This window comes from Lemur catta, chromosome 13 (assembly GCF_020740605.2).
Source record: "Lemur catta isolate mLemCat1 chromosome 13, mLemCat1.pri, whole genome shotgun sequence".
NCBI lineage: Eukaryota > Metazoa > Chordata > Mammalia > Primates > Lemuridae > Lemur > Lemur catta.
In genome coordinates, this window is record NC_059140.1 from 11071516 (window position 1) to 11083861 (window position 12346).

At 38.5% G+C, this 12346-nt stretch overlaps 1 protein-coding gene across 1 annotated transcript in view; it reads left to right on the forward strand.

Moving 5' to 3' along the window:
• Positions 1 to 12346, forward strand: part of TUBGCP3 (tubulin gamma complex associated protein 3) — an 86312-nt gene that overhangs the window by 35192 nt on the left and 38774 nt on the right. Inside the window, exons 12-13 of the mRNA XM_045567660.1 lie at positions 9824 to 9934; positions 10252 to 10360. Of these exons, the coding sequence (XP_045423616.1) occupies positions 9824 to 9934; positions 10252 to 10360 (220 nt within the window). The remainder of the gene's footprint in view (positions 1 to 9823; positions 9935 to 10251; positions 10361 to 12346) is intronic.

Sequence of the window (12346 nt, forward strand, 5' to 3'; positions counted from 1 at the left end):
GGAGGCCAGAGGCAGTGGGAGAATACAATCAAAATGTGGAAAGGAAACAGCCTATGGTTCAAGAAGTCTGTGTCCAACAAAATTATCATTCAAAAATGAGGGGAAATTAAGACATTCTCAGATAAATAGAACCTGAGAGAGTTTCTAGAAACAGAAACTACCAAAACTGATTCACTGAGAAATAGAAAATCTGAATAGACCTCTAACAGGTAAAGAGATTGACTCAGTAACTAAGAAATTTCAACAAAGAACAGCCTAGGAGCAGATGATTTTTCTGGTGAATGCTATCAAATATGTAAAGAATTAACACCGATCTTTCTGATACACTTTCAAAAAATAGGATATGAAAGAACACTCTGTAATTCATTTTATAAGGCCAACATAAGACAGAAGAAAACTACATACCAACATGCCTCATAAGTACAGTTGGAAAAATCCTCAGTAAAATACTAGAAAACAGAATTCAGCACCATATTAAAAGGATTGTACACCACAGCCCAGTGGGATTAATCCTGAGGATGAAAGGGTAGTTCAACATAATCAGAGTCAATCAACAGAATACATCATATTAAGGCAATGGAAGGAAGTAGCACAGGATTAACTCAATTGATGCTAAAAAAGCATGTGACGAAATTCAACACCCTTTCATGATAAAAACACTCAAACCAGGAATAGAGAGGAACATATTTAATGAAGGGCTTCTGTGAAACACTGACAGCTAATGTGTAATGGTAAGAGACTGCATGCTTTTTCTCTGAAGTCAGGAGCAAGACAAGGGTGTACACTTTCAGCAGTGTGCTGGAAGTTCTAGCAAGGACAACTAGGCATGGCAAGAAAAAAAAAGAAGAAAAAAAAGGAAAGGCATCCAGGTTGGGAAGGAAGAAGTGACAACATCTCTATTCACAGATGACATCATCTTATATATTAATATACAGAAAACTGAAAAGAATCCACACATACGATAGATATAGGTAGGTAGAGAGGTATATCTATATCTGTCTAATAAACAAGTTTGCCAAATTAGCAGGATACAAGATCAATGGCAAGTATCAGTTAAGTTTCTATGTACTTGCAATGAGGACTCCAAATAGGAAATGAACAAAACAATTCCACTTACAATAGCACCTGAATAAATAACATACTTAGGGATAAGTCTAACCCAGAAGTGTGAGACTTGTACAATGAAACTATAAAATGTGGAAAGACAGCCTGTGTTCATGGATTTAATATTGTTAAGGTGTCAATACTCCCCCAAATAATCTGTGATTTCAGTGCAATTCCTATCAAAGTTCCAAGTGCTTTTTTTGCAGAAATGGAAAAGCAGATCTTCAGACTCACAGGAAAGTATGGGGGCCCTGGAACCAGAGCAGTCTGGAGTGAGAAGAAAACAGCTAGAAGCCCCACACTTCCTAACCCTAAACACACTGTGGTGCAGAGTAATCAAAACATTGTGGTACTGGCAGGATTATAGGCCTATGGGTCCATGGAATAGAATGGAGAGCCCAGAAATAAACCTTCATTTTTATCAAGGTGATTTTTCAGCAAAGGTACCAAGACCACTCAATAGGACAAGAGCAGTCTTTTAAACAAATGGTACTGGGACGATTGGATTGCCACATGCCGAAGGATAAGTTTGGATCTCTGTCACATATCACATGTAAAAATTAACTTGGAATGGATCAGACATCTAAATGTAAGAGCCAAAGTTATAAAACTCTTAGAAGGAAACATAGGTGTAAATCTTTGGGATCATGGATTAGGCAACATTGTCTTAAATATGTCACCAGAGGCATGAGCAACAAAAGAAATCAGACTTCGTTATAATTAAAAACTGTGTACATCCAAGGACTCTTTTGAAAAAATGAAAAACCACTCCCAGAATGGGAGAAAAATATTTCCAAATCATCATTGTGGTGATGGTCTAGTATCCCATCCCAAATATGTAAAGAACTATCACAACTCAATAAGATAAATAACCCAATTTAAAAAAGAACTTGAATAGACGTTTCTCCAAAGATGATGCAGAAATGAACAATAGGCACAGGAAAAGATTCTTATCATCATTAGTTATTAGGGAAGTACAAATCAAAATCACAATTAGACACCATACCCAGGAGGATGATAAAAAACAAAACCAAACCACCATCCAGAAAATTACCAATATATTGGCAAGGATTTGGGAAATGGAAACCTAATACATTGCTGGTAGAACTATAGAATGGTGCAGCCACTATGGAAAAGTTTGGCACTTCCTCAAAAAGTTACCATGTCACCTAGCAGTTCTCCTAGTATATACCCAAGAGAAATGAAAACATTTACATAAAAACTTGAACATGAACACTCATGGCAGCATTATTGTTTATAATAGTCAAAAAGTGAAAACAACTCCAATGTCTACCAACTGGTGAATTGATAAATAAAATGTGGTATATCCATACAATGGAATATTATTCAGCCTTCACAAGAAATGAAAATCTGATACTTGCTGCAACATGTATGGACCTTGAGAACATGTGCTAAGTAAAATAAGCCAGACATAGAGGGCCATATATTGCCTGATTCTGTTCATATGAAATGTCCAGAATTGGCAAATCCATAGAGACAGAAAGTGGTTAGGTCAGGGCCTGAGGAGGGAGAAAGAAACGGGGAGTGACTTTTTAGTGGATATGGCATTTCTTGTTAGGGTGGTGAAAATGTTTTGAAATTAGAGAAGTGGTGTTGATTGCAGAATTATATGGTGAATATACTAAAAACTGCTGAATTGTGTAGTTTAAAATGGTAACTTTTATATTGTATGAATTTTATCTCAATAAACAAAAAATAAAGTGTAAAAGCTGTGAAAGCAGAAATGTCTGGTGAGGGATGCCAGCTACATGTGGCTCCTAAGGTTTCTCTCCTGAGTCATCTGTCTCACTGCTGGAAGTCGGTGTCCCATTCACCTGGTTGTCACTGTGCCTGAGCACAGCCCCATGGTGCTTACCCTGCACACGCCTTAGGCTGCACTTTGGAACCTTGTAGGGAGTTTGAATATGGACTGATGGGGCCATGAGGATTTCCAAAGCTCCACAGTATTGCCCCTGGTCTACCCACCCTCTGATTCCCTGCAGCACCACCCAGAGTCGGGCTGGGCTCCTGCAGAGTTCTATAGTTGAGGGTGATGGAAGGAGATGAGTCCAGAGTGCCACCTCCCTCCGTGCCAGCTGTCTTCTCTTGGGAGTTTTTTTTGTGAGGAAAAAAAAGGTTTAATAGTCAATCGAGAGTGGATAACACTATGTGCTAGAGAAATTCTGTTGTAAAGATCTCTGTTTAAATTTGCTCTATCTAGTGTTTCCAAAGTTATTATCAAATTGGTGATATGGTAATATGTGTTTTTTGTTAACACATTAAATAAGAATGATGAGCGGCTATTTCAGGATACCTGCAACAATTTAACATGGATGTGAAAATGCGTGGTTTCTATTGGTGACAAAGTCACAGGGACTGTGGTTTGTTATTTACATTTATAATTGGAGGTAAAGCTAAATTTCAGATAGAGGTTAGTGAAAATGAAAATGGCATTATTTTCCCTTCCAAGTTCACAGGCCCTGTGTTCTCTGTCCGTAGACCCCAGTAAAGAGCCCCCAAGCTAGAGCGGGACCTGGAGCCTTTCTTTGACTTGGGCTCCTGTAAACACGAGGAAAGCAGGAGCTGTCGTGGCGCTGTGGGGGGAGAACTGCGTTTCTGTAGAGTCACCGGAAGCCTGAATGTACGTGGGTGTCTGGTTCTTCCTGCCCAGGAGCCCGTGCGGTGCCAGTCAGTCTACAGCAGGGACGCCTCGCTCTCCCCCGGCTGTCGGTGTGAAGGTGGCTGCTCCGTAACCTCCCTGCAGGAGGCTCCTACCAGCCTCAGGGCTCTCTCCCTCTCTGCTGATGGCTGATCAGAGCCCACTTCAGGTGTGAAGGCTTCTGACTGTTGCCCTTCCTGGGATGAGAGTCACGTATTTCCATGGAGAGGCTTCTCTCCGAGTCTCTTGGTGACAGGCATTGAGCAGCTTCTCTCGTAGCCACCTGTGGGTTTGGCTGATTTGTAGCCAAAAGATGAGTTTTCACTTATGCGTTTTATCTGGAACTTTAGAGAAACTTCCAGATGGCATTTGGGCTTTCCTATTTTTGGTGTGATATCATTAAATGCTGCCTCTAAGTCTAGCATTTGGGATATTACTTTTAACAATAAAAAAGCTGGCTGTGTCTCTCTCAGCTTCCCGCCCCTTTGGCCGGGCGCGGTGGCTCACGCCTGTAATCCTAGCTCTGGGAGGCCGAGGCGGGTGGATCACTCGAGGTCAGGAGTTTGAGACCAGCCTGAGTGAGACCCTGTCTCTACTAAAAATAGAAATAAATTATCTGGACAACTAAAAGTATATATAGAAAAAATTAGCCGGGCATGGTGGCGCAGTAGGATGGCTGAGGCAGTAGGATCGCTTAAGCCCAGGAATTTGAGGTTGCTGTGAGCTAGGCTGATGCCACGGCACTCACTCTAGCCCGGGCAACAAAGTGAGACTCTGTCTCAAAATAAAATAAAATAAAATAAAATAAAATAAAATAAAATAAAATAAAATAAAATAAAGTAAAGTAAAGTAAAGTAAAGTAAAGTAAAGTAAAAAGTAAAGTAAAGTAAAGTAATAAAATAAAATAAAATAAAATAAAATAAAATAAAATAAAATGGTATGCATCTTTACCCAACAGTGCAGAGAATAGTGTATAAATTTTATTTTTTAAATGTTTCTTATATTGTATATTTGCAAAGGCAAGCAAAAATAGTGGGCTGTAAGAATTTAGAAGGTATTCTGAATGATTAATTTGGAAAATATTTTCAACATTTGGGGAAAAGTTTATTTTTGGCTCTTAAAAGTAGTACTGTAAAAGTAAGCCAAGTTTTTCATTGTGTTATTATTGTAATGCTATCTGGAGAAGCTATATGGTTAATCCTTTTGTGGCTAACATGGCTTCTTGTCCTTATAAACTGAATAAGGTAAACAAATTATGCCAGTATGTGCAGGTTATGAACAAAGTAACTCGGTGTTAATTTGCCTTTTGGATAGTAAAGGTGCTTCAGCAAGGAAAAGAAGGGAAAATTTAAAAATAAACTATGTTGTTTTCAAAATTAGAAAATTTCAGGCTTGCTTCAAATACTTACTTAAATGCTAACATACTCTAAAACTCTACATCATTGAATTTGACTGTCAGTGAACCCTAGATAATAATAATGCAGAATATCTCTGTGGATCCAATTAGCACTCTTGCTATTTTGTTCCCTTTATCTTTATATTTTTGCTAAGAATTATTGTAATTTAAAAGTTGATCATGTATATCTTACTATCTTGATATCTTTTTATGCCCCAGCCCTTGAAATATTGTAATTTATAAGTTTACCCTGTAAACTACCCTTTGTTATACAAAGAACCGGACCAGTTCACCCATTCCTGGGTCCAGCTGCCCTTTATTTCCTCTAGGTGTGGCCTTAGCAGAGCTTTCTTTTGGTAGCTGCCTGCATGATTGGCAAGTTGAAGTTGGAATGTTTTATGGTCTGTATTAATGGATCTGGTTCTTAGAAACTAAGTTGCTCGCTAAGAAAATTACCCTCTTCATTTCTGTTTTTAGTAGGGAGGCCTTGGCATTTGTCCAACAGTTAATGAGAAATCATGGTACAATTATGTTTTATTTTTTTTCCTCAATTCTTTCTGTGTTTGACATAATGGTGAAAATTAAAGAACCTTGAATGGAAAATGCATCAATAAAATAAAAGCATATCGCAATTATATTCTGACCTTGGTTTTTTCCCCCTCCTATAACTATATATTTTTCACAGAATTAATTATATTCTAGAGTGTACCCATGCTCTTTGTGTTTGCTACGAGATGTTTGCTAGTAGAGTGATTGTGTCGTACTTTGCCCTTAGATGAAGCAGTGCTTTTATAACTTCTAAACATTGCCTGCATTGTCTGAGGTTTTTTTATGGTTTAAATTAAATTTTCTTATTGTTTGTACTGATAAAAATCTGGTTACACTTCAAATATCAGGATAAATTAGTGTGTTGTCTGTAAAAACCAGCTCTTATGTGTAAGTGATTAACAGATATATGATTTATATGCAGTTTGAACGGCTGCAGAGCAGTCGTGGCACAGTGACTGGGTAACAGTTGAGCTGACTCACGGTGTGCTTGTAACGCTGTTTTATTCCTGTCAGGGGTAATGTAAGTATATGCTCAAGTGATGATAGCCTCATTATAGCAGTACTATTCTTTAAAGTAGTCATTAGTTATGTATTTTAAATTAGAAAGATTATATAAATTTAAAAAGTCTAAAATAGGTCAATGAATGCTTTAGTCATTTAAATTGATAACTAAAGATGAAACATTTTAGTTGAAAATAAGTATGGCAATGTCTTCTCTGTGGTCATGAAAGTGTTGGCCGTTATTCGTAATGCCCACTTATGCAGGAGACTGCACATAATTGATCCCATCTAGCTCTTGCTTAAAAGGGTCAAATATAAGATCTTGACATCATTAATTTGTTTCCTCAAATATTTACCCTTGGAAGTAGATTTCTGTGAAGTTAAAATCATTGAACAATATTTTTTTTGTTTTAAAAACATTTACAGTTTTAAACATTTTGATCATATAAACAAAGAGGAAAAAAATTACAATTTATCAGTAATCTCATCATAAACAGATAACTTCTGTTAATATTTATATGTATACCCATTTTTTTACTGTATATTTGTGTGTATATCATGCATTGTATTTTGTGACCTTTATTATTTTTTCTTAAGATAAATAATGAACATTATTTTATGCTATTAAATATTTTTCTTCTATACCAAGGCTTCTTGAAATGATCTCTGAAACTCCTGCATAGTATATAAAACTCTGTATTTTGTGAATACAGTCATCCCTCAGTATGTGCAGGGGGTCAGCTTCAGGACTCCAGCAGATACCAGAATGCACACAGATCCAAGTCCCGTGGTTGGCCCCATGAAACCTGCGTATATGGAAAGTGGAACCTCTATGTACTTGCATTTTGAATCCTGTGAATACCGTGTCGTCAATCTGTACATTTGTTTGAAAAAAATCCTCCTGTAAGTGCTCCTGCACAGTTCAAACCCATGTGGTTCAAGGATCAACTGTATATGCATTTTCCCCTGGGAAGAATTGTTATTTTTCCCTGGATTCTTGGAAGAGTCTGTCATAGTTAAGAACAAACTTTATTTTTAATAGCTACATGGTATTTTATAATTCATTTATATATTCCTTTTTCAGACATTTATTAGCTTATTGGAAGTGTAATATACCCTGACCAAGAATATTTTAATTCAGTAATGCAAGGATAATATTTTGTTCAGAGTTTATTCATCTATATTCACAAATGAAACTGCCCTATAGTATTAAATTAGTTTTTGGTATTTTTAGAAATCAGGTGTGCTGGTGCTATACTAGTTTGGTAAAATAAACTGGGACATTCTGAATATTTTTCTGTGATCTAGAACACTTTAAACATTAAGAATGATGTCTTTGTAAAAAAAAAAAAAGTTAAGTAGACCCTGTGCTTTAGTGATAGCATTTTGCATTTCCAATTTCTTCTGAAGATACTAGTCCTTTAGGGTCCCCCCTCTCTCTCTTCTTGAGTTACTTTTGGTTACTGACATTTTGCTAAGAAATCATTAATTTTGTTTTGTTATATATATGTATATATAATTGCTAAAAGCAATTTAAAAATTCTTTAAATCTATTTGTATTTGTGGGCGTATCTTCCTAGTCAGGATTGTGTGCTGTTGACCTGTTAATGATTTGGGATTTATGGAAAGAGCACCAAAAAGGCACTTTTAGTGTGAATATGACTTCAGTGGATTTTGCAGTCTGACGGGGAACTCAGCTGCCACGCATCCCGCAGCCAGCGCCGGGTCTCAGAGCATCCGGCTTCTCATCTGAGATGCTGCCAGGTGCTGAAGTCGTGGCCGCAGTGCCATTTATCCCTAAGACGAAGTGGGGCTCCTTGGATAAGCGGCTGACTCTAGTATGTCTTGGGAGAAAGGAAGCTGAGCATGTAGCATCATCCAGTCTTCAGGACTCAGGCAGCCCGAAGAGGCTCCCATCTCCTCAAACCGGGAGAAGTGGAGAGCCAGTAAGGACGGTATCTCTGACGGGTGGGGACACTTGATACACTTAAATCCACGTTTTAATGATAATAAAACAAAAAACTAACTGGTCATCGTTGGAAGATGGTAAATAGAGGCAGTCTCAGGTGCCTCCTCAGCAGTTCTTTATGGAGTCAAATGATTTTTCCCTTTTAATTGTTGATGTAGTTAATTGTGATGATAGTCTCTATGAGGCTTCCTTAAGCTGAGAGGACAGGTGGAGAGTTAAATAAATAGGGCTGGCCTGGCCAATCAAGAGAAAACACCATCCAGCAGGAACCCCCCCCCCCCCCAACACGGTACACCAGGATGAATTCCAGAGTAATGAAATATCTAAGTGATACAAATAACACAGTGGAAATACTGAAAGAACATGATGGTAAATATTTCTATGATCTAGGAATAAGGGGGTGTCTCAGGAAGACAAGAAGCTCAGAAGCCATAAAGGAAGACAGACAATTATCTTTATATAACAAAACCAAAACAGAAACATGGAACATACTATAATACTATAAAGAGTGGCAAATGGTTAACTTGGAAAAATTAAGTTTGTAATATTATGTGATTTACAGATGGTCACTATCCCTAATATACAAAGAATTTTTGTAAATCGATAATAAAAAAAACAAACAGAATAGAAAGATAGGTGAAAGGCATGAAGAAAGATCAGGAGAGAAGGGAAGCAGATGGAAGGTAGGGTTCTGAAAGATGCTCAGCTTCAGCTACCTGATTGGCAGCATCTAAAATGAGCAAGGATGCAAAATGCAGGCGTCCTGCAGGTGGGAATGTCAGTTGACACCACTGCTTGGAAAGGAGATCTGGCATTGTCTATAAACATTAAGATTACTTCAGCTCAGCAGTTGTGCTTTTGTAAAACAGGTGTAGAAATAAAAGCACCAGTCTATTAGGGCAGAATTGAAAAACGAGAATGGCCTCATTCTGGGAACAGTAGCGATTGGATTTTCTCCTCACCACGCTGTGTTCCTTCTTAGGTGCTGGTTGGGGAAGGTGAGGAAGAAGGTTCTTGGGCACAGGTGGTCCCCAGGGAACCACCCAGGGTCACTTCCACAGTGCCACTGTGTGGTCACGTGTGTGGACAGCAAACTCTGCTGTAGACATCTGAGCCAAGGGGCTTTTCTGTGCGTGCACGGGCACATTAGCCTGCCTGCCTCTGTGTTCCAGACTTGGGGGCTCTGCAAGACTGAGACAGGCAGGCAGATGGGCAGGTGGCAGATTGATGGAAGGAACACAGCTGCGCGTAAGGGAGGAAAATAATGGGCAGGAGTTGAGTGCACAGACAGCTCTGGAAGTCTGCCCTGTCACTAGGGTAGGAGGAGCTCCTTGTGTAGCTATTAGAAGGCCCTTGGACATGGATCCTTGGGGTCACCCTGTAGAGGCTGTAATTGCCATACTAAGTCTCCAAGAAAAAGTATAATTGTTTTTATTATACTTTGGTTTTAAAATCTGGGAAATATATAATTCAAATGAGAGATTTCTGTCCAAAATGTTTTACAAAATAAATGTTATTGTATAAATGGGTAAGACTCTGTACCTGGAGAACTTGGCTTTCTGGAAAAACTTATTCTTTGATGTTGCTGTTAGCTAATTTTTTGCTGTAAATATTTTTTAATGTTTTAATGCCCCTCTGCTTTCAGTTTTTTGTAGCATCAGACCCCACAGTTAAAACAGATCGACTGTGGCATGACAAGTATACTTTGAGGAAGTCCATGATTCCTTCGTTCATTACGATGGATCAATCTAGGAAGGTGCGTGGGAAGACGCTTTTGTGATTTTGATGTTTTATTACTGTGTATACTTGTGTTATGTGACAAAACTAATTTTTAGTTAAAATTTTGTTGTATTAATGTTCTTGAAGTGAAGTATATGTTAATTGAATATAGCAGCACAATGTGTATTTGTTAATATATCTTTTGACTTTCTAGAATTCACTTGATGCCATAGTAGATGCTCTTATTATTTAGTTTTTGATCAATAGCCAATTTGTAGCTTATGAATATTTATAGTATTTGGACAATTATTTTAATTTTATATAAAAGTAATCATAGGATATTTTCCTTTTTAGGTCCTTTTGATAGGAAAATCAATAAATTTTTTGCACCAGGTTTGTCATGATCAGACTCCCACTGCAAAGATGATAGCTGTGACAAGGTCTGCAGAGTCACCCCAGGATGGTACGAGATGGTGGTGGTGGGGCCAGGGACGCTGTGATGATGGTATTGCTGTGATGATGTTGATAATGTGGTGATGGTGATGGTGGTAATGATGCTGAAATGATGATGCTGTGATGATGGTGGTGATGATGGTGCTGTGATGATGGTGATATGATGATGATGATGATGTGATGGTGGTGGTGGTTGTGATGATGGTGACAGTGGTGGTGATGCTGTGATGATGGTGATGGTAATGGTGGGGATGTGATGATGATGGTGATGATAATGATAATAGTGATGGTGGTGATGTGATGATGGTATTAGTGATGATAGTAATGGTGATGGTGATGATGGTGTTGATGGTGGTGTGATGATGGCAATGTGATGATTGTGATAATTGCGGTTGTGAAAATGGTGGTGATGGACATATTGAGTGTGATGTGCACTGTCTGGGAATGGACATGCTTGAAGCTCTGACTCGGGGCGGCGGTGGGGGGCCAAGGGCAACATACATAACCTAAACTTTTGTACCCCCATAATATGCTGAAATAAAAAAAATGTGATGGTTGCAATGTTATATAAGCTTAAACTGTTTTTTGTTCCATAGGATATACAGATTACCTGAATTTTCTAGAACACCTTAATATTATACATAGTATGATATATATGTAAAATATCTATTACTATGTAAATTTGTAATTTCTTTTTTATATGGTGTTAAAAAGTATAGATGTAGCTATTTTATCTTTCTTAGTAATTTGTGTTACTTTTTTTAAATGTTAAAGTAATAGCGTGCCAAAGTAAGAAAATAAAGGAAAGAATTTTGCTAATGGTAGCTGTGGTTTGGGACACAAAGGCTCGTTCACAAATCAGCAAGGATGTGTGGTCAGTATTTATTGTAATAAAAATGCGGTTGAGTCCCTGCCTGCATTGACAGCTCTGTGGCATCCTGCACCCCTGTGCTGTCTCTCCAACTTCTTCCCCATTTGCTGTCTCTCCCAGCTGCAGTGATTGTGTGGAATTTTGAGTACAGCTAACTTAAGTTTTCAGCTTTCCAGTTATGGAAAATAGCTGTATTTGCTATTTATATTGTCATTTTGACTCATTCAAAAAGCTTACTTTGCATAGGATATCATGGTATGCATACAAAAGATGATAGGAATTCACCGTGGTTATGCCTTTCATGAGCTTATTAGTCTAGTGATGGAGGTGAAGTGTACAATAAGATAATAAAGTAGAACATGATCAGTGAAATGAGATGTATAGGGAAAGTGAAAGTGCTGTAGTTATTTCCAGCAAAGTATCAAGGAAGAGGGAGCAATTGACCTGACCCTGAGAAAGGGGTGGGATTTGGTCATGGGTTACTGTGCAGCCTGGGAAGGGGGCAGAGCACAGGTCAGAAATAGTAGGGATTTGACGTCTTCGAAGATTGCAGCGAAAATAAAGAAAAGGTTTTTGAGCAGAAGCATGGCATGGTTAGAACTACTTCTGTAAGTTATTATTACTACAGCTACTTTATAGTGTGACAGCTTAGAGAGACACTAGAACTTGGTATATGAACTAGGATAGGCTATTGAATGTGGCTTTAGTTATGGATGTTTTGGAAGGAGACATTTAGCAGGAGTGTTAATAATCGATTGCAGAGATGGAAGAGTCAAGGATGATACTAGAACTCTGAGTTCATGAGGCTAAGGGGTGAGTGGCAGAGAGTTTAGGAATAGATGGGCTTGAAGAGAGATTTTTAGTTTGGGGCCATTTGATTTTCAGTAGACGTGGTAGTGGAGATTTCCAGCATGTATTGGAAATGCTGTACCGAAACTCCAGTGACCGTTCAGGGCCCAGTGGAGAGATCTGGGAAGCACCTGCCTTACCATGACAGCATAGGACAGTGCTGGGTGGGGCTCAGGAGCTCCCGCGGTCAGGGCAGCTGTCCCTCAGTGCTGGGAGTGACACCGTCCCATCCCTCTTACCTCAAATGCATTCACACCCCATTTTGTGTGGACATTT